Below are 27,047 nucleotides of genomic sequence, written 5' to 3'. Positions count from 1 at the left end.
CTGTTTTACGAGGAGAGAGATTGAGTTCTCATGAACCAGCCTCATCAAGCGACAAACATTTAATTGTTGACGCCATCCTGCAAGTTCTTTTTTGGCCCTTAGCTTAATTTTCTATTATGTAATTGTTTCCTTCTTATTCCCAGAGGTCAAGTTGAAAGTGAAAGTTAAATAAAAAGTTTTGTCATTTTTATTCGGAGAAATATGTGAAATTTCAAGCGAACATCTACTATCAAAGAAGCCAGAAATGTACTTGAATGGTTGTCCTATGAAAAGATCAGAAAAATAAGTGATAGATGACTGTTTTAATCTAAAAACTATTTGGTTCTGCTGAACGTAGACGCTCCATCTGCATCACATGTGAGAAGGGCAAGTTTATTTTTTATATTTAAATGGACATGGTGATAATGTGCCTTGGTTCTTACTGAAGCCCAAACGACAGCTTTAAGAAAGGGAAAATTTTATTGCGTTATATTAATATTTAACTGACCAGAGAGAACCGGCAACTATGAATAAACAGAAATGTACATAATCGATGACAAAACTGACAGTTGTCATTGGTGCTATTTTTCTGTGACAAAACACACTTCATTTTACACAGATTATTTTGTACATAAATTTTACACAGTACATAATTTTGTTCTTGATGATTGTGTTTGACACACAATCGTGTCACAAGGTTTGTCTATAATATAAATGTGATGTTGAAATCTGTGATCACTATTATGTTTTTTGGGTATGTCTGCCTCCATGTACATGAAAGGAAAAGTAATGAAAAGGCAAGGTGGTCTAAGAATTTTACGTAGGAATTTTAGAAAGGTAAGAATTTCAATGGTAGGTTGAGATCTGCTCTTTACAGTCTTGCATCAGAAAGAAGTAAATAGAAGCTTGACTGCAAAGCCAAACAGAAATGGAAGAAAACCAAACTAATTATTCACTATGGAATTATTTTAAATCATATTAATAACAATGTAGTGCTAAAGCAAAAAAACAAAACAAAAAACAACTTAATACATCATTTTATTTTGTTACTGATCTCCTTCCCTTTAAATCCTAAATTAACCAGCGTAATGACAGTTCCCCAATAACGTCATGATTTTGCATTACGTGTTAATCAAAATAACAAATATTCGCCCACATCTTACAATTCCATCCACACCAATACTGTTTGTTTTAATGCAGTTTTTGCTGCATTAGATGTGGTGTAAACTCCTCTTAGGAAACAGGCACTTCTACAGATGCACTCTAAAGATCAGCTCTTAGACCATTACTGATGAAAGCAAACCTTCATTTTTCATATTTTAAAGGGGAACCATTATGCTTTCCAGTTTTTCCATTTTTTTTAATGTTATAGAGCTTTTTGTGCATGTAAATGGTTTGCAGTTATAAAGCACAAAGTAAACTCAAGAGTGTATAGCTCTCTCCCAAAGAAACCTCATTTCTCAGCTTTGTGAAATGCCTCGTTGGAATTTCAGCCTTTTCTTTGTTACAGGATGATGTAATCTCACAAAACTTTCCACAATGCCCACTTATTGTCCCAACTTGCCATGCCCTCATACAATGTATAGCAAGTACTGGAAGCCAGGAAGAGTTTGTACAGTGTTGTAGCCATGTTGGGAAGATGATGTGTTCTGCATTAAGGGTAAATCTAGTTTGTATCTTCAAAATAAAGTTGTTGAAATTCATTTTTACTACTGTTCTCTCTCTCATTCCAATTATTTTTACTGTGCCTGGCACAGTGGAATGCTTAAAAAAACAAAACAAAAAAAAAAAAACATGCTCAGTTCTATGCTGAATTTTCACATCAAAATCTACTTTTCCCCTCCACATCAGTTCCTGCTCCTGTGGTTGCCATAGCTGGGGAAGCCGAACTGTGAGATCATGATGTTAGAGTAATGCAGCGGCATGCCTCCATAAATCTGTGCCAGCCTGTTCAGGCAGTGCGAGCGCTGGAGCAAGTGTGCCGCGCGGTGCCACATGCCCAAGTACCCGCTGCTGGCATCCTTCTCCAGGTTCCTCAGGTCCACCGGCTTCACAAACACCCCGGCTGACCGGTGGGGTCCCGGAACCCGTGCCAGGTCTCGAGCCACCACAAAGTTCATGGCGATGTCATCGCAGTTCTGCGTCTCATCCACCAGGGCGTGCACTTCAGGAGGCTGCGCCTGGAACTGCTGGAGGAAGCGTCGGTGGAAAAAGGCTGCACCCACGAGCACCATGGAGTACCTGCAGAGGAGAAAGAGGACCATTCAACCATTCATTTACTATTATCTGTCTCCACATTGTAGGAGGGCTGTGTGTACAGATATATTTGACCTGTACTACTGTTTTCTGTAAACCTCCTTTCTAGAACTCCTACTTTGGCAGTATTAAAATTAATGTTAATAAAAAGAATGCCTTTGTTGTGCTATTGATCAGTGCTCTTGGATTGCCAAAATCACAACCACCTTAAAATTTGATTAATATTTGGTTATGATAGTTGTTTGTGGCCTACCTGTCCCCACCACCCATGTCAGGATCCTGGAGTTCAAAACTGCCATAGCTATACACACCGGAGACTGTGGTCACATGCTTCCTTGGTACAAAGCCCACTATTTGGTCTGGAAATTGCTGCAATGGCAGTTGCAAATAATTGTTACGTTTGCGTGTGTGTGAGTGCCACCTAATATCTTAATAGAACTAGCGAATCTAGATGTTCATTTGGATTAACTTTAGATACTGTGTTAGCTGTGCGATGTTCACCTTGGTGGTCCCTCACCTTCCAGATGGAGTATGCAAACCTAATATCAGGGAGGCTGACCAATGTGTCATCATCCAGCATCAACACAGCTGTTAAGGAGAAAAACAATTTAATGTTTTAAAACCATGATCTCTTCCTCTAAATGGACACAGGTTTTGGATTTTGAGTTGGTTTTTCAGGCCAGTTATTTTAAAACTGTCTTGTCTGTCTCTCACACCATCCGTCTCTATCTCAGCGAATGGCTGAAGCCGGTTACGCATCCGGTTGCTTGTCTGTTGTTTGAAGATCACCGATATTGGATGGGGTCCTAGAGAGTCCCATAGTTTAACAGGCGGCAGCTCCGCGATGTTGTTCCAAACAATGATTATCTGGTGCAGACGAGAAACTGCTTGGTAATGATTCAGCAGTTTCAGAAGAACGTCCGTGCGGTTGTATGTTTGCATGACTATGGTAAACGAGTTTTCACGTGGTGGGAGGGCGAATGAACTGTTAGATTGGCGGCGGAAGACTCCCAGGATACTGTCTTCTGAAGAAGGTAATAAAGACGTCAAGACTGCCCCAACCACCAGGAGCAACAAAGGGACGATAACGCACGCCCGCCGAAGGTTGATGAGCCTGCATCCTCGAACACGAATCGTAGAAACACGATTTTTAAAGGGTATCAAAGTGCGAACACTGCACATTCTTAATACTATTAGCTATATCGTATAGTCTAATTTTAGCATTTTAGAATGATCTAGGAACATCTAGCCCTTAGATGTTTACAAGCTAGATGTAAACACGACATAACATACTAATACTCCTTTGGAAGCACTGTAGTATTTTTGGCCGCCTTAAAACTGCTTAAAACGTTTTCTAACGCCTAAGCCCAGTGTAGTGTAGTAAAACAAAATCTGCGTTAAAAACTCGATTTTGTGCAGTTAGCTCTTAGTTGTTAAAACATAAGTAGTTTAGATCACTACATGTAACGTTCGTTAACAAATATTTTAAACGTTTCACGCCATTACTATCTCATACATTTCCCAAGAAAATCCCGTCGGCCAGATAAAACTAGGAAAAGTTAGTACGTTTGTGCACACTGCGCATGCTCAAAACACTCAGGGTGCGTTCAACGCAGCCGTTGCCCAATTCTTTGACCGTATACATCTATTGTGACTATTAGAAAACTGGCGTATCTGTGTAAAACTACCTGAAAACTGTCCTACAACTTAATAAATAAGATTAACGGAAATAGTTTACACCAGACAAACAGACAACTTAAAACAAGATTTTTTAACCACAAAATCTCATTAGCCCACAACTACTGTCTACAGGCTACTGTCGCAAAACACGACTCCTTTAACGACACCGTAAGTCTGAGAGTAGGCTGTCCCTGAGCTACTCCAGCACACTTTAAGATTTCGCTCTGTCTTTATGAGAACGTGAGATTTTGAAGCATTGTAGGAAAACATAGTTTAAAACGTAACATCAGTGCATTAGCTATTTAAGATAACTGACTTAATTTAAATGAAAATGGAATAGATAAAATCCCTAATGCCAATGATGCTCTAAGATCTGTTCTTATATCATCTGTATAATAACCTAACCGTGATTTTAAGACTATACTTCGAATAACATTTATTTATTTATTTCTTTGTTTCTTTGTTCGATTGTTTTGGCCGGAGTGAAACCATGCATAATAATAATAATTCAACAAGGACGAACATTGTCTTAAGTTTAAATGCACAAAATACGGTATAAGCGCGTATTTCACTTTACGCGCGAATGTACCGTAAGATCCGGTATATTTGCGCATTTATGGTTACAACGCCGGTGGCTCGAATAGCTTGCCTGCGGATCACAGGCTCGTTATCAGACATAACATTACTAGTAAACTAACGTGCAATAAATTCAATAGCAATATAGTCTTCGTCCCCATTGTTTCCATGTTGCCTTGTCCCATTGTATCTCTCTCCAATGGACAGAAAATTCCGATACTTGGTTTAGGTGAGTAACCTACAGTAGGTTATTGTTAGCGGAAGGTGCATATCAAATTTGCAAGATACAATTAGTACGTTAGCCATTTTTGTCTGCTTTATTGGGTACACTGGTCGCTGTTTTAATAAAACGTAAAAGGCAGGAAAATGGCTACATTTACTGACAGGCATCGGTAGTGATCGGTTATTTGGGAGATCGGTCCAACGGGATAGGTAAAATACTGCGACTCGAAACAAACTACCAAAACTGTATCAACAGAATAACTTATATGAAAGCGTCGAGTTTGTGTTGCTGTTAAATGACTTCATATTTTAGTCAAATAAACGTTTACTTCCACCCAGAGTTTGTAGTTTGTTTCTCTGTATGTTGTGTGTCTTCATAGTTTAGTCAAAATAAACGCTCGTTTCGACCCAGTATAACAGTTCCTGTAAAATAACACTTACCTGACGCTTTTATCCAAAGCACTTTACGATTAGGACTGAGTACAACTTGAGGGTTAAGGGTCTTGATCAGGTGTCCAACAGTGGCAACTCAGCAGTTGTGGGGCTTGAACTAGCAACCCTCTAATTACAAGGCAACTACCTTAACCACTAAGCTACCACCGCCCGACTGCATATAAAACTAGGTCACTCATTACATTTCGACCTCGTATCTCTAGGGACATCGCATCATGGTGGCTACTCCCACGAGGCAGTCGTTTATGCTCTTCGGGATTGCGGTATTAGACACATAGACACCGCCAAGCGTTATGGGTGCGAGGAGGCTTTGGCCAAGGCAGTGGCCGAGAGCCGAGTGCCACGCGATGACCTCTGGATCACCACGAAGCTCTGGCCTTACGACTACGGGTACCACAGTGCCAAGCAGGCTTGCCTGGCTTCTTCGGCCAGGCTTGGAGTGGACTACTTGGGTAAGGGTGCATTAGTCCTTCCGGACGAATGACTGTTGTCAGATGGATATTGACCAAGCAAGAGTTTGTCACAACCTTCTAATATTTGTCATGCAGTGCTTTATAATGTGATGGCAATCTGATCTCTCTTCTTTTCAGACTTGTACCTAATGCACTGGCCTGACTGCATGGTTCCAGGCCGCTCTAACAGGGATGTTCGAGCAGAGACATGGAGAGCACTGGAAGACATGTATGATGAAGGTGGAGGATTTATATTACTCATTGCGTTTCAGTTAACAGATCTATGTGTTCACCTGGATTCATACAGTATTCTTCAAAGCATAAATGGAAAAGTAACCCAAGTGGCTCACAAGTGGAATGTTGGCTGGCTAGGAGCTTTCGCTTGAGCGCCTTTTCCCCAATGATACAGGACTCTGCCATGCTATTGGAGTGAGTAACTTCCTAATCTCACACCTTGAGGAGCTAAAGGATGACTGCGGCATTGTGCCTCACGTCAACCAGGTGAGCAAGAATCAAAGGAACGTTCTTCACGCCTTGAAGCGTGTGGCGCTGACCGACGTGCCCTTTTCTATTCACTGGTGCAGGAGCAATAGGTAAGGCGAACATTTCTGATCCTTTTGCAGGTCGAGTTTCACCCCTTCCAGCAGCCTTGGGATCTGGTGCGGTATTGCCAGAAGGAAGGCATAGCATTCCAGGGCTTCTGCCCCCTGGCCAAGGGCCAGGCTCTCAGCCACCCGCTCATCCTAGGGCTGGCTGAGAAGTATGGCCGCAGTGCCTCCCAGATCTGCATTGGCTGGAGCATTCAGGTACAGGAGTGCTAAATGAGCTCTGTTCGACAATACAGACAGAGCAGTAGCGATAGGTAGAACTTGCACAAGAGTCCAAGACATGCTGCAGTCAGCCAGAGTCTCCTGCATTATACAACCATGCTCCCAAAATTGGGTTTAACTGGCCTCTTGCATCATATGATTTTGTTCTCTGCAGAATGGGGTCATTACAATCCCAAAGTCCACCAACCCACAGAGGATCTTTGAGAACTGCCAGGTAAGTCTGTGACTTCTCCAAAGGTTTTCCTCCCTGCTGTGAAGGTCCAGCTTTGAACTCATCTGCTGTAGCATTTTATGCACAGCATAATCATAAGACAGAATCATGAGATAAAGATTTTTAAAAAGTTTTGCTGCATCACTATGTTGACTGAGGTCAACTTGTTCATAGCTCTGTAGCTGTTCTTTGGCTCCCAAACAGACCTGAGGTCTAGAATTGGCTTTCTCTTTACAACGTACAGAGCCCATTTATAGCTTGGCTGTGCACAAAGCACTTGCATGTCATCTTCTGAGACTGCCTCTGCATGTGCAGGTGTTTGGGTTCCAACTGGAAGAGAAAGACATGGCACTTATTGGCACCCTACACGATGAGAGGCATGTGAGCTGGGACCCAACCCTGGTGAAATGACCACGCTGGTGTGTGTTGATAGTGGCATGGCATTGGGTTCAAATGCATCCTTTGCACCACTCTATAGAGAAGTGGCACCAAAGGAACACTTCACCTGATAAATGCAACCTACACCAATATGGAATGTAAATTATATGCATTAGTTCATTCACTTACATGTCATTTACTAATGTTCCTTTATATCTAAACTTAACACTCTGTTGCGTTGTAGATACAGAGCAATACATCCACTAAGTGTTTTCCAAAGTTTTTTGCTCTCAAAAATATAAACCTGGACTGGTTTTTCCCAAAAGCATCATAACACAAAGAACATCTTTAAACAGTAGAGAGAGTATTATATTGAACACTACCATGCTTTTTGGAAACGGCTCGAAACAGTGAAGATGAATGAAGAAAATGAACATATTTTACATAGAATTAAGTTGCCAGTTCTGAGCTTTTTGTTTTGTTTGCAGGTTTTTGGGTACATGCTATCAGAAAAGGACATGGCTAATAGTGCACAGCTACACAAAGCTTATTCATCTCAGTTACCCACTCTGGAAAGATTAAATAGTGCTGAAGTGTTTTTTAGACAGATATGACACAGGTAGGGTCATTATCGATTTTTATCAACAAATACAACTTATGACTATCATTTAGAATACACCAAGTGTGCCTTTATAGAGGTCAAATGGTCAGAATGTATAATTGCATGCTTGAAATGTACTGTTAAAAATGGTTCAGATGTTTTCAGAACTCTAGCAGGTCCAACTCCAAGTTGGGAGCTTATTGGAGAATTTCAATAGTGTGTTTTGATGTGTGTATTGTAAATCAGGCCTGTATTAACATCAGTGCATCTTAGGGGGGCATCATTTTAACAGTAAAAAAAGTTGCATTAATTTGTTATACTGTGTATGGCTTCTAAAATCTCAAATTTAAAATGTAAAATATTTTAATGGAAAATTTAGTTATTGAAAAATTTAATCCACATTGATATTAAAGTGTCAATATTGTTTAATTCATCCCTCTCATTTAGAATCACTGTTGTACACAAGTTACATTTTTCTTTAATATCACAGGTTTTTTTCCCTCATCCTCCAACTTCGTTTCACTTCTCAAACAAACAAAAGAGCAGATTGTATTATACAAAAAATGCAAACCAATTTTCACACAGTGAATTGTTTTACAAAGTCATAAAATGGCGTAATAATGGCTACATCCACATTGGAGTAAGATGGTTCTAAACATTCCTTAATGGAGTATAATCTATATTTATATATATATAGATATATATATAAAACCTTTCCTTGTTGAAATCAAGCCTGTACCTTAATTTAAGAGATTTTACAAGACAACTTTGAAGTAAGCATAAAAAAGCCATTACATTTCCCAAAAAAGTTAGGAACAGGGGAAAAAAAAAAAAAAAAAAAAACCACACAAACACGGCCATAACAGTGTTAAGGTTCAAAATGAGTTAATTTGCCTTTCATTTAAATGAGTGCTACAGGTCCGCTCAAAACAGACAATCCAGATAGAGAAATGAATATCATCCATTAGGGACAGACCCATTCTCAAAGAAAATCACATTATGCTGTGACTTCTCAGCAAGGGGTGGGGGGGAACATGCATGAAGCTTAAAGATGTAAATGAGGCTTAAGTCTTTTTAAGTGGCTATATCTGGTTGGTCAACATGATCGCATTTGTGAAACAATGTACCAAAAGGACAAAAATCCAAGCCAGTGAGATCACCGGAAAAAAAAGAGGGGAGGGGGGTGGCGAAGAAGAAGAAAAAAAAACAAAACAAAAAAACCCCCCTAGGGCACCCAAGCAAGTGCCAATTTGCTGACAAATATTAAATACATATAGCACATTCCCATATAATCCAGAGGTTAAAATAAAATGAGCATCCCTGCTTTTCTGTGCCAGTCATGGACGCTCCATGCAAAAACCAAAAGGAACAAACCCTTACACCTGCTAAACACTGTCGTAATGTGGCATGCTTGAAGCAGGTTAACCGTTTCAGCCGCAAAAACAGCATAGCAAAGCATGAACGGTCATCATGCTTGCCATGTCGCCTAGAACAAAAATACTCTGTGCATTCAGGAGCAGCCATGCTGGCTGGATTCTTAAAAGCTAGTATGATTCCTTTTCTTCACATAGAAGACAAGGAAAACCAAAGCCTAGCAGTGCCAGAAAGTATATTTGAGTTCACGAGTCACTATTCAGAAGATAACTTTGATTAGCCAGCTTTTGTATTTCAGCACTTTATAAACTCCAAGCAGGCTTCTTAAAAAGGTTTGTACTTCCATGCTGGTTTTGATTTACTTTGATTTGGTTAATACATGGTGTCTTCCTGTTGCAATGGTCCATAAAGTGAGAAAAGAGAATCTCAGTATTTGCTATAGGGGGCTGAGAGGAGATTGTTAGTCATTTAATATAAATGCTTGCCCATAGAACGTTTCAGCACTACATAGCTGTAATGAGTAAAACGCATCATCTGTTCACAGAAAGCAGAGATGTTCAGAACAGACAGGTGGCAAGAGACATTAAATGGGAAATCAAGACAATTTCAACTCACTCCAAAATAAACAGCATTTGTTTTGTACAAAATGATCACTAGGGCCAAGCAGTGTCTTAAAAACTGAATTTTTGATCACGGAGTAGGATGGTTTATTAATTTTACAACAAAAGATGACCACACACACCTACTTAGAGTGCTTGTCAAGCACGAGACTGCAAAACCTCATCAGGAAGTTCGGCTTTGTCTCCGCATGTGTAGACAGCTCAAGTTGTTTTTGGTTTTTTTGAAATGGTGGCATGCTCTTCTTGAGCAAAATCATCAAAAGAAAGGAAATTGGGGGGGGGGGGGGGGGGGGAGACCATGACTACACATCGTCATCATTTAAAAAAAACAACAACCCATCAACAGCACAAAGAAAAAAAAATGTTGAGGTTGCACCCAAAATTGGAGCTTAATATTGTCGGTCTCAAGAGACTAGAACAAAACAATCACATGTGAAGAATGTCATCACTATAGGAAGACTTCAAAGCTTGTCCACTTCCTGATCTTTTCCTTTATTAGGGGCATTCTTTTTTTGTTTAAATAGTCAGAATATATTATGTGCAAAAACACATTAGGTCAAAGCGAAGTGATACAGGTTTAAGCTGAATAAATGTCTCCGTGGAGAATTGATTCAAAATAAATCAGTGAGGTTATAAGGAGCTCATTTACAAGCCTAATCATGACACTGATCAGGGTGGCCTTGTTTAAGATAAACAATTGCTGTCTGGACAACATGGTAATCAGTTCTGGGTGTTGTGGCTGTTGGTTGTTCTCCATTGCATCTAAGATTCCAGCTCAAGCATTCTATCATCCTGGGTTTACTTCTGTTGTAGTAGCATCTCCTTCTACGGTTTCTGTGCAGCGACTAACCCGAATATACAAACATGACCAGGAACCCCAAATAAGCAACTTCACAGAAGTTAAGGAGAATCACTGAAAACTTCTGAATAGGCTGCGAGCACATGAAACAGATGTAGCACTGGGAGGAAAACGAATTTCATCCTAAACCACTGAACCCCAACCCCAGGGAACACAAGGATCTAAAAGTGTCATTCTTCCTCTAATAAAAAAAGCACACACTCATAGAAAAACATGGAAAAAGTGCTCATTTTTTAAAGACATTGTATGCATTCTATAAAACAGAATGCTTTGTGTGTTAAACTTACAAATTCTGAACAGTTCTGTAGCCAAACCATAAATTAAATGAAATCTTATAATTGATTATTTATGATCAACCCCTGTGTTCGCTGGAACTAGGGCCCATATCTGTTCACGATACAACGCCCGCCCTAGCTGAGTTATATACCTGGTGGGGAAAACCTGTAGTAATGGTCCATACAAAATGGATTGATAAAAAGGCTCTCCATGCTATATTGTGCCTGGTCAGTCAGTTCATATTCAAGGCCGCACAGATTTTGTTAAATGTTTCAACACAGGCCAACTGCGTACGAGGCTTCTCGTTCCCTACCATCACACCTCATAACTGGAGTCACAGAACAGCAGAAAGACTCCAGATGCTACAAGAGTCTACAAACGCTTCTGTTTCTTTTCCTATGCTGCCAGTCATCAGATCTGTTTATTCCTTTATTTCCATGCTTGCTTTGGGTTTGTCTTTGTTATTTAAATGTGTCATGGGCAGGGAAAAAAAGAAGAAAAAGGAAAGAGAAAAAAATAAGGTATAATCAGATGCCCTGGTTTCCAGGTGATGAGAAGTCATTTAAAACAAACAAAAAAGCTCATTCACAGAACAAAAAAAAAGAAAATTCATATCACGGCAGATACTGCTCATTTTTCTAGATAAAACAAAGATAAATTTGTGTCTGTGCATGCATGTAACAGCATGCAGGTGCGTATAGGTGTGTGTCCCTCTTAAATTCTGTGTACAAATTTCAAGAGTTTCTGATCTCAGGTCTCTCTAAATCAGTTGGGACACGTTTTTACCTGTGTGCAGCCAAGTAATGAGAATTACTGAATCTTGAATAGAGGGGTGTGTTTATGAGGGGTGTGTGGGTTGGGGGGGTGGGGACACTCTTAAGAGCACGAATGAACAACACCATTCTTTTGGAGCTCCGAGCCACTCGCTGCTTGGTCACCAGAGCAAAGGGTGAGCGAAGATGTCTTATTGGTCAAAGACAGCATAGGGCCTCCCACACTATTGGCTGGCCCCATGCTACTCGATCCATTAGAGACGTCACTACAAAAAAAAAAGATGACACGTTATGCCTTTAGGGACATTATTTCCAGATTCACCTAGTTTCTAAGCAGCAAAGCACAACAGTTTGTTCTAGGTATGACACATTAGGTTCTAGATATCTCTCTGCCTAGGAATGACGCATATTAAGAAGTGAACAAGAGTTCAGTACAATTATGTAGTGCAGTTATGCTCACCCCAGGGCTAAGGAGAGTTCTTCCAGTTGGGCTTTATGGTCAACTTGCCCATTTTCAGTGGATTTCAGTTTGTACTGCACCTCATGGGCCACCTGGTTCTCCTGCAACGACATCCAAAAAATATTTTTTGTAATAAAATCTCCAATGGTACAGTTTCTTTGACGGAAATGTTCAGTATTTGGCCCAAAGGTGAAATGACCCAGGATGTTCTTGTTATTCACGACTGATATGATTCAATATGAAAATGATGCAGATTAATTGAATTCAACCGCCGAATATGATTAGTATGTCAATGCTTCATTTCTGTTAATTACATAAATGGTATCAATTTCCTGTTGTTTTCATTAATGCGTAAATGTTTGTCATGGACGAGTTATACTTGTTCAACCTCTGTTACTCACACCTATAACAGGAATCTAAAAGTGGTGAATATCTGTACCATATGCCATTCCCTGTAACTCCCTACCCATGCAGTAAACAAATAAAACTAGTGGATCTACCAGTGGTTTTTATTAGCACTGCCTACCAGTAGTTTACATTAGCATTGCCTATCAGAGGTCTACACTAATGCCCTCTACCAGTTGCACGCAAGGAGCATCGTCCCTGTCTCACTCACCATGGCAATCTCGCGGGTCCTCTTGCCAATCTCTCGCTCCACATGGTGGAGCTCCAGGCTGAGCTGCTCGCTGGAAACGCCACCCCCTGTTCCCCACTTGGCGGCCGGAGGCTGGGCAGCCAGGGCGCTGGCCTCTCTCTGTAGCAGCATGGAGTTGCTGGCGGCCTGCTCACATATTGAGCAGTAAACGGTTTGATGGTGGGCGTCAGAGCAAGTACACGCATCATTTCCGCGCATTCCAAAAATAGTATACACGTCACAAAGTGCTGCTGATTAGCGACTTCGGGTTCTTCAGGCAGTGATTTACAGGTGTAATGAAAGCCTCGTTTCGGCGCTAAGGGCGCCTACAAACCTCCATGCCACGGATCTGCGTCTGCTGACTGATCTGCTGGTTGACCTGCTGCAGTTCGATCTTCAGCTGCTCCCGATCGGAGTTGGACACAGGCAGGCTGGATGAGACCCACAACCAAAATCAATCAATCAATCAAAATGGGAGGGAGATTGGATGCAAGTTCCACTGATTGAGGTAACAGGTACAGTATGACTGACAGGATGGCTGGCATACCGTTCGTTGAAGTGGCCAGTAGAGGGCATACTCTGGTGCTGCGGGTAGGATACGCTGCTCCAGCCTCCATGGTTCCCATACGAGTACTCGGCTGAGGGAGCAATACATGGAGCCCAGTTCAGACATTCCTTGATGGTTTGAGATACTGCATGAGGTACTGCCACAGCAATGAAGCATAACGACTAGGACGACTGGAAATAGACCCTAGCCTCGCATGCTGTGTAGAGCCTACTTGCCTGTGATGGTCATGTGCTTGGTGCCAGAGGCCTGTGATGAGGCCATGGCCTGCACCGGGCCCGTGGTCTGGTAACCCGTCTTAGAGGTGCGCGAGATGGCCCCAAAGGGCGACACTGTGGGTAAAGGGCCAAACGGGATGATGGGGTCGTCATCCTTGACCTCCGCAGCACGGCGCTGTACATCCAGGGGCAGCTCACGCAGGCTCTTTCCGTCCACGTTCTGGATGGAGGTGGGGAAGAGGAGCATCATTACTCTTCAGGCCAAGTAAACCACAAAGAAAGGTTCCAAAAGAAAAGAGCAATAAAGAAGCAAATGGAGAGATTTCTCCCAACCATCATTTCCACAGAGCCGGCTGCCATGGCATCTTTTGGCTTGGGGTCTTTGGAGCTGATGTACGAGCCTATAGTGTCACATGACCACGGAGAGTACTGCCCTGCGTAGTCGGGCTCCCGGCTCCCGAAGGGCTTGGAGCCGTCTTCTATGTACTGCAAGGCAAAAGGAGGAGAAAGCATCTTCTCAAACCCTGCGAGTCACACATAATGGAGGCTCTCTGCTAGGTGGAGAAGACACCACTGCAACACAAAGTCCTTCCTGGTCCTCTGCCTGTGGTCTTTCAGGTTTCTACTCAACTAGCTCACATTTACTACCTTAATTGAGCACCAAGGCATCTTAGTTTTTGCTGATTATTTTCAGAGCGGTGTTCAGTGCATCTGCATTTTAAAAGGAAAACTGGCAAGCTGGCTCATGGCATAAGGTTCCAGTATGGTGTGCGCTCACCTCTTGAGGGTAGTCGGCATGGAAGGCGGGGGAGGGGAGGGTAGGGGAGGCAGCGAACGGTGGTGGTGAGATGACCTTCCTCTCCTCCAGCTGGTTCAAGAGCTCTTTGCGCCTGCGGTGCAGGTAGTCCAGGCTGGGTTGTGCACGGCCGTACAGGTCCTGCAGGGGGCAGAAAGTTAGTGGCTGACATAGAAGAGACGCCAGCCTGAAGGTTATTTAAGGTGCATTGTCTACCTACTCAAAGGCAGGCAGATCCAGATTGTCTAGTTTACAGCAAATATTTAGATGTTAAAATTTGATATTCAAGGTCTTGTTTAAAAATGAACATTGTAGAGACTCACCCTCACTTGGGACCTGATTGGTCCAGGGTGGGGTGTGTGTGGGTAGTACCCCTCAGGCGGGTACCTCTCCCGTGTTGCTGACTCAGAGTGATACATGGAGCTGGCGGCTCCAGCTGCAGTGGGTGGCAGGGGGGCGGGGGGGGCATCAAGGGGCACGGGGCTCATCCGGACCAGATCGTCCCGAGGTGGGGCAAAGGGCTGAGGGGTAGGTGGGGGTCCGGCGTAGGGGCCGGGTCGACGGCCGTCATAGTGAGAAGGTGGGGGGTAGGGGTGGGGGCTCATTGCGGAGAAAGGTGGACCAGTGTGGGGGCCTGCGTAATGGCGCTCGGGGCCGTAGCCAGGGTAAGGGTCCTGATAAGAGGCCACGGCAGAATCACCTGGGGCGGCGGGGTTACGGATGTAACGAGGCGGGACATACTGGGTGGCCTGGTAGGGGTAAGGATTCCCTGGAGAACAAAAAGCTGGCATGTTAGAAGGATGGCATGACATGGACATTAACAAATGTGTTTACAGTACAAGAGGAATTTAGGTGTAGGATGACCAGATATCAAAACTCAAATATTTTCCTCAAACAAAGTCACACTGCAACAGCTGCACACTGACTGTTGTCCATGGGGTTTATTTGCACATACTGCTTCAACTTTTTATTATAGTGTTCTGATTGGCTAGCAGAAGGGCCCCCACCTTGCAGTACATGTACAATTACAAACGTGACTTTGAATCAGATTGAAGATTCGAAAATAAGTTTTATTCAGTCATTCCCATGACTCACTAACGGCAAGACTCAGGGAACTGAGGTGAAGTGAAATTTTGGCAACTGCAGTTCTCAAATATGACTTGCCTTCTAAAACTTTTGAGTTTGGTATTTATTTGCTTCAGTTTTACTTACTGTGAATGATTTCTTTCTGTAATTTCTTTGGCTGTAGCTCTTCTTGTCTACATCCAATGACACCATTTATAACAGGCAACACTATGATACACTCACCGGTGGAGTACTGTGGGTCATACTGTGATCCTGCAGGGGCCCTGGCCTCTGAGTAGAAGACCTCAGACTGCTGTGGGTAGACTTGAGGCACCCCACGGGGCACGCCAGGTATCTGCTTGGGAATGGGCTGGTGCTCCACCCTGGGGTGCGAGGCCGCGTGGGCTGGTAGGGGCAAGCCGCCTTTATCCAGACTACGTGAGAGGGGGCAAAAAAACCAAACAAAACAGCCACAGGTTAACAAAGCAACGGCCCTCACCCTGGCCTGCCACAAGCGAGACTGGGCAGACAAAGGAAGAAACAGCAGCTGAAAGCCGAGGTGCTTATTTTATGGCTCGGAGCAGTGCTGTAATGTGAAGCCGTGACTTTATGCCACTGGTGAGTGTGAGGGAAGGAGCAGAGCTGGTGAGGACGTACGAGTCAGGTGGAGAGCCAGGCGCGCTTAGGCCGGTGGCGTCTAGCTTGGGCTTGCGCATGAGCTCATAGGTGGAGGGGTCGGGCCCGCGGGCCAGGAGCTGCGGCACCGGCGTGGCCGGACAAGGTGGCACCAGGCCATTGGCTAGCGGCGAGGCCTTGCGGGTGACGCTCTCCAACGTGACGCCTTCCTCGGGCAGCAGGGCGCATGGCAACCTTGGAGTCAGCCGCTTATTCATCTTTCGGTATCTATGGGAGGCAGACAGCGTGCTCAGTTTCTCCCCCCCGATACACAGTCATTCCAGCACTACTAGCTTATTCAGTCATTGTGTGTAAAACAACATTACACTAATGATCCTTAGTACTTCTAATAAAACAAACTAGTGAGGTAAGACCTACATGATGAGATCTGAATCCATCACACCATGCTACTTGATTGCACTATGATTCCCACCATCTTTCCCTAATAATTAGCAACACTATCCCTTTCCTTCCCATTCTTTAAAAGACAGGATTGTAGTGGAAGAGAGTGACTAGGATATTGGCTGTCGGGTGTACTCACTTCTCCAGCTCCTCCTGCGAGTGGGCAAAGGTGCAGCTGGCCCCGCGTGGGCAACCGCCCTTCTGCTTCATGTCGCGGCACATGTAGGTCTTGTACTTGCTGTGCTGGGCCGGCTGCTGCTGCTCGGCACCCTTCTTGCTGTGATTCTGGATAAAGTCCACCAGACCGTGCACCACTGTGCGCACGGCCACTAGGCCCTTCTCCAGCTGCTCCCATGTTGGAGGTGGGGCATCTGTGGACAGAAGGAGGGGGGGTAAATATATGCTGAGACTAGGTGCCTTTATCAACAGTCACCTGCGAGCATTTTGGGGACCCAGTGCCAGTTATGGATATTTACACCGCCACACAGTTCAATCCCAGGACACCTGGTGTTTAGATTAAAAAGCTACTGAAAGAGCTGATTAACTGGATCAAGTGCGTTCGATTAAGGTAACCGGTTTTCTGCTCCACACCTGGACTGGGGTCAATGTTGGCGAGCAGCTCTAGGTGCGGTCTGAGACGGTTCAGGTTGGCGGGGTCGCCTGTCCTCTGCAGTGCTATGGTCAGCTCCTGCACACTCTGTGCAAACGACGCAGGCGTCTGCAACTGAGCCACAACCAAAACCGGAGATCAACCTTTCTTCCAAAAAAACATGACCTCTCAGGAATTCGAAACAATCCATGTGTAGGTTTAACATGGTATTATATTTTGAACTTGGGATATTAATTCCATAGGTCAGCAATGTTGTCAATGCCTTACATGTTAAAATAATAAATGTTAACACTAATAATAATAATAATAATAATAATAATTTATCTGTGGGGCCTCGATTACTATGACGGACCTTGTCTATGATGGACTGCATGTGGGACTTGTGGGACTGGTCCCCGTAGAGCAGTGAAGACCACTGGTCCGGGGCAATCCGCAGTCCACCCTCCATGGCGATCTGGACGATCTGGGAGTCGTGCTCCCTCCGTAGGGCCTCGTACGTGCGGAACTCCTCCTTCAGTTGCATTAGGGATGAGTCTTCATCCCTCTTGGTCACCTGCACCGGGCCAACGAGGAGAGTGATTTGTTGCAAACAAGAAAGATTGAAAAGCTCTGTGTTCATTGAACAATAATAAGAAAAAACCTGATGTGCGTAAAAATGGTCAAATTCTTGTTTCTGTTGTGAAAGAGGTGATTACTTTGAAGCAGGAGGCACGGTAGAGCAGCTGAACCACGTGTCCAATACTGGTTTTGGAGGCCTGGGGGAATCGAGGCTCCAGGCGCTGCACCACAAAGAGAACGAGAACCTTCCTGGACAGAGCAGAGCCATCCTCCAGAGCCAGCAGCACCAGTTTCAGAGCCTCCTCCTGCATGGCTGCAGATAAGAAAAAGGCCAACGTTCAAGACATCAGGGAAGGGACAACTGAAAACGCTGCAGGAAAGCATCTCTTAGCTGCACACCTATTCAAAATACACCACAGGGAAGGATTGCTGCACCATTAATATGATTTCATAAACACCTAAAAGAAGCACAGAAGCGGTATATGGTATATGTTAATATAGCATATATTAATTAGAGCTGAAACAATTATTCAATATTATCAACATCAGCAACATAAATCTGGATGCTCAAAAAAGAATAAGGTCTGGAAACATTTTATTAAAGAGGACAAATGTGTTTCACTGGACATGAAACAGCTTTCCACACAAGTACTACGTGCATGCTGCGTTGATTGTGAAGATTCTGTAGTAGCGCAGTAGCTACTTAAACATTATTTCCATGCCGGTGTCCATGACAACACACAGCTCATCAACAAAGTCTGAAATGTTGCTGAATTGACAGAATAAGCCAACACTCAATAACTAATAAGGTTAATTATTAAAATATTCTAAACCAAATCTGTTTGTTTTAGCAGACTGCTTCAAAAACCTTTTGAACATTTGGACATGTCATGGCATTTTATATAGTTTATATTTATAAACTAGCTACATACAAGTGGTAGGTTAACATTATTCTAAAACAGCCAGTTCCGTAAACATATATTGTGTGCATCAGCTCATTGTCCTGGCCCTAGTTAAGTATTTTATTATAATTAGTAAGTTATTCCTTTCTGGAAGTCATTACAATTAACAAAACGTTACTTCCTACTAGAATTAGTTAGTGTAGTATTCAAATGTTCATAAAATGCAAATTACACATCAGTATTTTACAAAAAAAAGCTAAATGATTTGCTACAGCCTCTCGTCTACAAGCTGTATTGAGGGCTATTATTTGATCATTGGTCAATTAATGCATATGAATAAACAATGACCAAATCTGTCATTTTGTTGCAGTTCTAATAGTAATATAGAGATAATACACAGGAATGTAATACAAATTTAAAAGACTGTGAGGGTCTTTGCCAGACCATCACTAATCCATGCAGCCTAAAACCACAGCGATCGATGTGGCTTCACTCACTCTATGGGCGTGTTCTAGTCACGGGTGAAGCTCTCATGATGTGCGGCGCACTTACCAGGACCCAGGAACTGGCAGCCTCTGGCGCGGACTGCGGCCCACAGGTTGGAGGAGAGCTGTTGGGGGTTCTGGTGCTGCAGGATGAGCTCAGTGACGGTGCGCTCACCTAGGGAGCGCGCCGCCCGCATCGCCCGCACCCGGCCCTCCTCCTCCACCAGCTGGCAGTGCACCAGCGTCACCAGCTTCCGCTGCATGGGCCGACTGAGCATGCTCTGCGCCGCGTTACTCAACCCCACGCCTGCAGTGGGGTGCAAGCAAGCAAACAAACCAGCAAACAAAATAAGAAGAAAGAATAAAGGCTAGGAAATTGATCTGAGCAATTAACTCCACACACTGGCATGCACCTTCAGATCGATCCTTGTTTTAAACGTGACATAGTAAAAAGTGAGTTTTATGCCACCCGTTACATAAATAAGCATGAAGAAAGCTTAATGTGTTGCAATCTGCAGTTCCAGGGTGGACGAGTAAAAGCAATCACGCCATAGCTGGTACCTCTCGTACTGCTAAGGGGTTTGAGGTAGAGGGCCAATTCCTCCACACACTGTCGCGCCTCATCGTAATGCTTGGTGTCCTCTGGACTAGTGATTAGTGCCACCGGCTGCACTTTGGGCACCTGAGAGACAATTTATACAGAAAGACGTTCTAAGTGCTACTACCTAAAGAAACAATGCATTAATGATGAGTACAAAGTGATACATTTCTGGACACAGATTTTGATATGTAGCTCAGGTTCAGATCTTGTACTTTCCTTTATATTAGCCTATGACAGTGCATCCTCGCCTAGGCCTGATGTACCACAGCTGTTTAGGTAATCCATCCCTCCCAGTCTAACACACCCAAATGAGCTCATAAAGGACTAGACAATTAGCCAATTCAGCTGAACTCTGTGTCCTCAAGGAGGGCTATAGCTATGGACTGAAACACCCTGGCATTTTAGATCAAGTTTGGAAGCATGTAGGAAATTAGTCCCAAGCTCTCCAGTCTCACCTGACCCCCAACCAGCTGTAGCAGGGCTGAGTTGACAGGCAACTGCTCGATGTCCGTGTTGATGGCGGTCTGGTCGAAGGGGCAGGCCTTGCGATGCAGCTTGTTCAGGCACATTTTGCAGACAGTGTGGCCGCAGCCCAGACTGATGGGCCTGCGAACTGTCTCCTCGAACGTCTGGGTGCATATCGGACACAGTAAGAACTCTGTCCATTGTGGAGCTTGTACAGGCATCGTAGCTATATGGTCTACATGTAAGAAGAGCTAGGGTTCCTTATAAGTGTGAGAATGTGTGCTTGTGTGACTGTGGGAAATTCATTAAACAAAAAAAAAAAAAACTGGAAGATTCCACTGGAATCAAAAAAATCTGAACACAGGAGTTCTTAAATAATTTCACACGTCCAGGGTGCTCATCACATAGTGTGAAACCTGAAACCTAGAACAAAACAAAAAAAAGCAGAGTCACGGTTAATTAGAACAGACAATGATGGCGATTATCATATAATTATCATAATCACAGAAAAGCGGGTTACTTTAAAACTTCATCAAACTAAACGGAGCTACCGGTTCACGGTTTCTGACCCAATATTAGGATCAAGTGCACTGGTTAGGTTAACCAAAATGGGGACAAAGGAACGACTGGCAGTTGTTGCTGCCTAAACAAGTGAGCAAACCATTACATTACATACATTACAAACGCGCAAGCTCGGAACGACCAACAAAATGAGGACACAGTCACAAGTATATGCATAAAAGGTCGACATGCTACTTAACATGAGTATTTTGCTATTTTGAAGCCTTTCGTTGACGTGTAAAGCGATATTGCCCAACGTTGGGCCAAGCAGTGCACTTAGCTAGATTGCTAGCCAGCTAGCTTAGGAAGATAGCATAGCAATTTATGACAGAGCGGGTTGGCTTGCTAGCTAAAGTGGCTGCCAATTCTATTACAGCATCTTATAACCATAACCTCGCTGCTTTTTGAGTATGTGCGTAAATGTCAATACTGAGCTAAATACCAATACTCTTATCTTCTGGGACACTAACGCCAACTAGGTAGATCTCGGAATATTACTGTTTGACATAGCTAGCGAGCTATTGGTAGCATATATAAAACACGCCGGCTAGCTAGAAAACGTTGCATTTTAGAGTTTTAGCATCTAGCTAGATAAGTTAGCTTGCTAGCAAGCCAACCCCATCAATCGTTTTAAGTTAGCAAGACATCAAGTTCCGCATAACACCAACTTGTACATTAAAAGAGTGACTCGTTGGGTCAAGAATAAAATAAAGTTTACGCAATTAGCAAAACGGTTTCCTTCAAATTGCCTGGTGAACTCTCGAAATAAGACTTAGCAGGCTAACCACATTCAACATGAGCGATTATGTAACAGAAATAGCTAAAACTTCCAATTACCTGTCCATTTGAATTAAGGCTAAGAACATGAAACCAGCTAAAGGTTTTCGCCAAAACGTGCGAGATGCAGGGAGCGTTATTCCTGAGCACTCACGACTAACGTTATGATTCTGGTAAACGAGGGAACGGACAGCTGTAAGGTAGCCAGTTTGCTATTTAAAAACATGATCAAGAAGCCTGCAGCGTTGAGAAAGCTTCCGAATTCGTTTAAACCACATTAGTAATGCACATTTACCGACTCTTTATCGTAACTCGTCACGAAAGTCGGCAAACCAAACCACCAAAGCGTTTTAGGGCGACATAGCCAATACTGCAAGTAAACTGGCTAAGCTAAGTTGTCAGATATCTGATCTATCGCTAGGTTAGCTTAGCACGAGCAAGATAGCAGTCGCAGCTAGCACCGGTCCACACCCAGACACAGACATATTGGATGCAAAGTACATCGTTGCAACCCAGAGACTGCTGTGCCAAAACATTCATACGTACTCATCCTTAATGAGTATGAATATCTTCATCTTTTCTTTAGAAAGCGCCGAATTATTCCATCGGTCGCCATATCGACCGTACTAGCAGTTGCCGAAGTTCTCCGGGAGTTCCTCACACAAAAAACTGGCAGATTCATCCACCAAGGAAGCAAACGGGTCGAGCTCGGAGCACAAACATTCCTAGTGGTCACACAGAGTACTGCAAGCGGGGTTTCAGACAAGTCAACAAATAAGGGACGCGTTTCCCCAGGGCTTATTTACGATCTTCCCTAAATTGAGCTGAAGAATGTTCGCTAATTATTGAATGTTAGCCGAAAACGGTCTCAAGTAAAGTACTACTCGTCCGTAAATGACCGATTAACACGACCTATTAATTATACACAAAGTGCCTCTTTATTTGTTTTTTGCCTGCAGTTCAACACCAAAAAGCCAGAGGCCGCTCTTTAAAAAAAAAAAAAACGCGTGTTCTGTGTGAAATCTAGATAAAATGTCATATATTGTAGGGAAATAAAAGTATATATAGTTTATATAACACGATACATCACAACTACATAATTATGTAATTGTATAACCATCCAACCAATTATTTCACTCTTCCTTGTACGTTCTTGTACGTTCCGTGTTGGTAATTCTCCCACGCTCATGCAGAAAGTTGATGTTTAATTTTGAGCATTTATTATGCATGCTAACTGACGGATTCAGTAAAGGATTTTTGTAAAGGATTTTTGTTTGCACGTGTGTGCGAAATGCTTTTCTTCTCTACTGTGTTAGTTTTGATGGTTCAGCAAATTCCCTAATGGGTATAATAATAACGCTTTTAAGATTCTGAACGTCCTGAGCATAAGCCTGAAATTAAAGGGAAAGACATAAGAATACGTTCGCTTGTTAGTAATAACATTCACTCCACGGTTTGCCACTGTATTTGTAAAACAAACAAACAAATACATAAATAGTTTCGTTTTTATAACTGATAGTACTACAGGATATTGATTGATTGATCATAGTCAGAAAGGTAGATAATCTATAAACCACATCATCGATTTATTTACGATTTATTTCATTTTTATACGGGTCTTTTGGTATCATGCATATGGAATGCACTGTAGTCTTTACGGGCATTCATGTACATTACACAAACATACGCAGTAAAAGCAGTTCGCGTCAAAGGATTTAAAGTACTACGCATTCATTTCCATTTTTGCCTAATCCGTCTGTATTCTGTGGGGATTAAAAGACCAGTCGTTGACATGGCTCGCAAACGAGAAGGCTTGGAATGGGAAATGTATTCATGCAGTCGTTGGATCAGAACAAGTAATTCAAGTAACAGTCCATGCAGGTAGGGACAGAAAGACATGCACATTGTAACCAATCACTTTCTAAGATATGGTGGAGTAATGCGCGTCGCCCAGCTGTGTCATATGGCAGATAGTAAAACAGTGAATAACCTAAAGTAAATTATTCCTGGTGAGATTAATAATTCGCTTTTATGTAATGTATTGATCAATACTTGTTATATAAAGTCTATAAAATATACAAATTATATTCGACATAAAAAAAAGCATTTACTGTGAGGCTGTAAATATATTGAATATATACCAGCCTATGCCCTTGCTATACTCATTATGACTGGCTAATTTGTTGTGTAAATACATTTGTGAAAAGTTTTGGCTTGAATTGCTTATCACGATAGGCCTATATGTGGCTGTCCACATGAAATAGAAACTGTTGCCTTACTCACACATATTTTATTTGTTAATATTTATAACATGTTTTAATATTTTTGCATGTTTTAATCTCCTTTTCTAGATAAAAAATATCACATTTCTAGCACTCTGCATTATACATATTATCCATGTCTGTTTTTTATCATTATTCCCTGTGACTGCTGATCATGTCTATATTCAGCACACATGAATATGTGTAAATCTCTAAAATTATTTACCAATATTGGTATTTATTATGAAACATTTATTATGAAAACCCCAATTGCAACATATATGATGAGAGAAGACTAAAATAAATTAAATCCACTTCATGGGAAATCTTTGAATGCAATCATTTCCTGTTTGGTTAAACCTGGCATGAAGCCTGGCTGGTATAGCTCTGCAAACTAGCAAAGTGGAGAGGGAGGCTCTGACACATCAAGCGCAAAAGCAAGGAGATAAGGACCAGCTGTCAGCAAGACAAATCCTCTCCATGGATCGGAGGAAGAACTCGATCGCCATTGATGAGGTGGGGTCTGAGCCTCAGTTTCAGGTACACACCTTCTTAACTGGCACACAGAAAGAGACCTGTGACCAACAGGGAGGAGAAGTCTCAACTCTTTGGGCTGGTAGCCTCCCCCATGGGCTCGGAGAAGGATCTAATCTGAAAGACAAGGTGACAGGTGGGAATGAGAGCTCCCTCTCACCAAAGCCAACCTCCTTTCCAAGGCTCTGGGTGCCCCATGGAGGCTTTTGGGGACTGGCTCAGCTTGAGACCCTAGTCTTAGACAGTAAGGACGTTCCTTCACTGACAGCCACAGAGAACGTGCCACATACCTGTGAGGGGGAGTACTGGAGGCAGAAGCTCAGGTTTGGAGGTGTCGCGGTTCACAAGAAGTTGCAAAGGTCAGAGAGTTTGGAGAGCATCCACAGATTACAAAGGGAAGAAAGTCCAGCAGAAGAACTGGGTCAACTCTGGAGGGCAGACGATTGGGAGACTGCATGTATTCAAGCAGGGTGCAAGATGGAGAGTATTGAGATAGACCAGAAATATGTGAAGAACTGCAAAACCATGGCTGTCGAGATTACAACAGCAAAATGCACAGAAGTATGTCAGCCTCCAGAAACTATTTACAGAGGTGAGGTACAGGAGTGTTCTTTGAGTGTCCAAACAGCTAATATTAAATTACAGAGAGCTTACTGAGAAAACTACTTTGGATTAAGATATTGCTATGTTTTCAACTAGTGAGTTCATCTAGTGAGATTAATCGCACTATATTGAGCAGAATCTGAGGAAAGCGATTGGGAAAGAGCGAAAACACTCATCTAGGAAGTATAATACATGGTGTTGCATCTTTGGCGGTAATCAGTGGCAGGGACCTACCAGGCCGTAATCTTCTCTGACATAACCATCTTTAGTCACAGGTCCCATGGGCTGACATAACCAGCCATGGGTCCCATATCCAGCCATCACTGTGGGAGAGAGTCTGCAACCCCTCTGAGCAGATGCGCCCACTCCTTTCTCTGATTCCAGACATGGGGGTTGGGAGAGAGCAGAGTATGGTCAGATAATGACGTTTTAGCACCATGCGATGAAACCCAAGGCAGAAATCCGCCGCCCTAGTTCTTGAGAGTGTTGCGTAACCATGGAAACAGCCACAAAAATGGTTTGGCAGGCTAAGGATTTAGGGGTGTGACACGGGTTCATCTGGGGGTCACTCCCACCTCTGTTCCATAAAGAGATAGCTACTTTCCTTGAATGTAAGCAAACAGACTAACTGAGAAATTCTAAAAGACACGTCTTTATTTTTGTTTAAGGCCTTTGTCTTTTTGGTGATTATAGTTTTTATACATTCTGCATGTTTTTTTTTAAAGTGACCCTGGGTTTGAGAAAGGCACTACATGAATTAAATTTAATATACTGTTTTTTTTAATTATTAGTGTTTTTTTTTCATTCCAGAAAACTGGGTAGACTGTGTGCTGTTTAATAGCTCATTTTGCTACCATAGTCAGATGAATGGATGTGTCCCTCTCCCCACCTCCACCACATATGTAGGTTTACCTCCATCATATAAAGACACTGACTGGGGCACCTATGGGCCTGATCTTACTTTAAGGTAGGAGACATAATCCTCATCAGTCAGACCACAGCTTGGTGCTTGTGAGTCTAGCCATTGAGCCTTTGAAACACAATGCTGCCATAAACTCTGGATTAATCCCTTTTGTGGCCCTGTGCTACGAAACATTTGGGGGCCCCTTAAAGCCAATGTTTTATATATGAAATATAAAAATAACGACAGTATAATGAATGGGCCAGTATGAAGAAATAAAATAGTACACCTGACTAATTCTAATACAACAGGAAAACAAATAAACCATCTTAACCAGTTCCACATCTGAAATTCAGGAGGAGGTTTATGTCATTAGTTCGTGCTTGTGTCGCTTGCAGAAGTTTCCGTTTTCAAATTTCCTAGGAAATGGCAACATTTAATACATTTTGCTATCTTATCTGTTAAAGTGCTAAACGAAAAATAGAACATAATAATATTTTAGCGCACTCCATCTCGTTATTTTGTTTGTGTTCCAGTTTCAGCTATCCTTTTCCCAACATATTTAATCTTAACGTTTGATTTCTAATTTTTCTCTTTTTTTTGGCATAAAACACAAAAAACGTCTGTGCATCTGGGCAATGTGTCAGATGAAGTGCTGAATCTTACGGATCCATATGACACAGTTCACATCACCTTCAGATTAAGCCCATTCATCGCATACAGTACGTTCCCCAGGGAGAGATCATATAAAGATGCATTATGTGCCGTGTACCGTAGCGTGAGGCTTACGTGAACAGCCGATCTGTTGGTTAAGCTTTGCGCCCCAGACCATTGTCACAGATGTGTTTCGGTATAACACGTCTGCCTTTTCTCGTGTTGCGTTTCAGATCCGCGTCCAATCCCGCAGACTCCGTTCTCAGTCCGCGTCTCGAGCAGGCTAAGCGCGTGCTGGAGGGTGCCCGTAGGAAGGCTCGCTCTCAGAACGCTGACGGGGACCATGTCGCGCGCTCTGCTGACAGAGAAAACCTGTGAGTCTTTGCTCACTTAGCCGATGCTACCAGCATCGTGTTGGAAGTTGCCGTTTTATGCAGTCGCCGCATCACCTAAAAACTCCAGCATGAGTTTAAAGGAGGAAACTAGCCAGCGCTTGTCTGTGCCTCACTCTTACCCAAAACCTGTTCACGTTATACAAAACAATTATATAACAGATTATAAATTATCCTGGGATCAAAAACCGGACCAGGAAGTACACTAATATGACAAGCCTTCTGCGCTGTAGGTCTTATTGAGAGTCGTTGTTATATAATTGCGATTACAGCGTGCAGTGATTTTGTGTCACAAATCCCGCTTTGTTATAAAACAAACAAACAAACAAACAAACAAACAAACAAACAAACAAAACACACACACACACAAAACAAAACAAAAAAAAAC

General features: G+C 42.8%; 3 protein-coding genes and 1 long non-coding RNA gene across 7 annotated transcripts; 1 reads left to right on the top strand and 3 right to left on the bottom strand.

The window, feature by feature from the left end:
- Positions 1-440: 440 nt before the first annotated feature.
- extl2 (exostosin-like glycosyltransferase 2) lies at positions 441-4,091 on the bottom strand. Its single transcript, XM_027021029.2, has 4 exons — positions 2,952-4,091; positions 2,753-2,823; positions 2,489-2,604; positions 441-2,220 (listed from the first exon to the last, which is right to left on the bottom strand). Exons 1-4 carry the CDS (start codon positions 3,415-3,417, stop codon positions 1,827-1,829), a joined length of 1,047 nt encoding a protein of 348 aa, XP_026876830.2. The 5' UTR covers positions 3,418-4,091; the 3' UTR covers positions 441-1,826.
- zgc:110366 (uncharacterized protein LOC550476 homolog) lies at positions 3,321-8,049 on the top strand. Of its 3 annotated transcripts, XM_035536074.1 has the most exons (8): positions 4,571-4,720; positions 5,370-5,618; positions 5,757-5,858; positions 6,028-6,119; positions 6,242-6,424; positions 6,603-6,662; positions 6,975-7,078; positions 7,526-7,612. In XM_035536074.1, exons 1-7 carry the CDS (start codon positions 4,660-4,662, stop codon positions 7,068-7,070), a joined length of 843 nt encoding a protein of 280 aa, XP_035391967.1. In that variant the 5' UTR covers positions 4,571-4,659; the 3' UTR covers positions 7,071-7,078; positions 7,526-7,612. The 3 variants fall into 3 exon arrangements, with proteins under 3 accessions (XP_035391968.1, XP_035391969.1, XP_035391967.1); XM_035536075.1 differs by lacking the exons at positions 4,571-4,720; positions 6,975-7,078 and adding an exon at positions 3,321-3,392 and having other exon boundaries at positions 7,526-8,049; XM_035536076.1 differs by having other exon boundaries at positions 4,550-4,720; positions 6,975-7,615.
- Positions 8,050-11,426: 3,377 nt separating this feature from the next.
- On the bottom strand, positions 11,427-22,007 carry rc3h1b (ring finger and CCCH-type domains 1b). Its single transcript, XM_027021028.2, has 19 exons — positions 21,861-22,007; positions 19,967-20,399; positions 19,472-19,592; positions 18,978-19,217; positions 17,661-17,836; positions 17,318-17,518; positions 16,947-17,079; positions 16,495-16,726; positions 15,936-16,181; positions 15,522-15,712; positions 14,537-14,982; positions 14,196-14,354; positions 13,751-13,903; positions 13,418-13,637; positions 13,182-13,272; positions 12,969-13,065; positions 12,617-12,781; positions 12,001-12,101; positions 11,427-11,806 (listed from the first exon to the last, which is right to left on the bottom strand). Exons 2-19 carry the CDS (start codon positions 20,195-20,197, stop codon positions 11,644-11,646), a joined length of 3,366 nt encoding a protein of 1,121 aa, XP_026876829.2. The 5' UTR covers positions 20,198-20,399; positions 21,861-22,007; the 3' UTR covers positions 11,427-11,643.
- Positions 22,008-22,944: 937 nt separating this feature from the next.
- On the bottom strand, positions 22,945-26,785 carry LOC118242959. 2 transcript variants are annotated; one of them, XR_004777128.1, is made up of 4 exons: positions 26,403-26,785; positions 24,947-25,086; positions 24,400-24,560; positions 22,945-24,226 (listed from the first exon to the last, which is right to left on the bottom strand). It is a non-coding gene; the product is annotated as an uncharacterized LOC118242959 (long non-coding RNA). The 2 variants fall into 2 exon arrangements; XR_004777129.1 differs by having other exon boundaries at positions 24,400-24,537.
- Positions 26,786-27,047: the final 262 nt, after the last annotated feature.

Source organism: Electrophorus electricus, chromosome 18 (genome assembly GCF_013358815.1).
Source record: "Electrophorus electricus isolate fEleEle1 chromosome 18, fEleEle1.pri, whole genome shotgun sequence".
In the NCBI taxonomy this organism is placed as follows: Eukaryota; Metazoa; Chordata; class Actinopteri; order Gymnotiformes; family Gymnotidae; genus Electrophorus; species Electrophorus electricus.
The sequence above is the reverse complement of the archived record's forward strand: the minus strand, read 5'-3'. Positions and strand labels throughout refer to the sequence as shown.

Coding starts and splice junctions, on each gene's coding strand:
- zgc:110366 (XM_035536075.1), top strand. CDS start 3,344: ATGAGCCTGCATCCTCGAACACGAATCGTAGAAACACGATTTTTAAAG. Junction 5,619..5,756: donor GCTTGGAGTGGACTACTTGG/GTAAGGGTGCAT, acceptor TCTTCTTTTCAG/ACTTGTACCTAATGCACTGG. Junction 6,120..6,241: donor TTGTGCCTCACGTCAACCAG/GTGAGCAAGAAT, acceptor ATCCTTTTGCAG/GTCGAGTTTCACCCCTTCCA.
- extl2 (XM_027021029.2), bottom strand. CDS start 3,417: ATGTGCAGTGTTCGCACTTTGATACCCTTTAAAAATCGTGTTTCTACG. Junction 2,605..2,752: donor TTGCATACTCCATCTGGAAG/GTGAGGGACCAC, acceptor CTGCCATTGCAG/CAATTTCCAGACCAAATAGT. Junction 2,221..2,488: donor GACATGGGTGGTGGGGACAG/GTAGGCCACAAA, acceptor TCTCCTCTGCAG/GTACTCCATGGTGCTCGTGG.
- rc3h1b (XM_027021028.2), bottom strand. CDS start 20,197: ATGCCTGTACAAGCTCCACAATGGACAGAGTTCTTACTGTGTCCGATA. Junction 17,837..18,977: donor CTGCCAGTTCCTGGGTCCTG/GTAAGTGCGCCG, acceptor TCTTATCTGCAG/CCATGCAGGAGGAGGCTCTG. Junction 16,727..16,946: donor CAACATTGACCCCAGTCCAG/GTGTGGAGCAGA, acceptor TTCTGTCCACAG/ATGCCCCACCTCCAACATGG.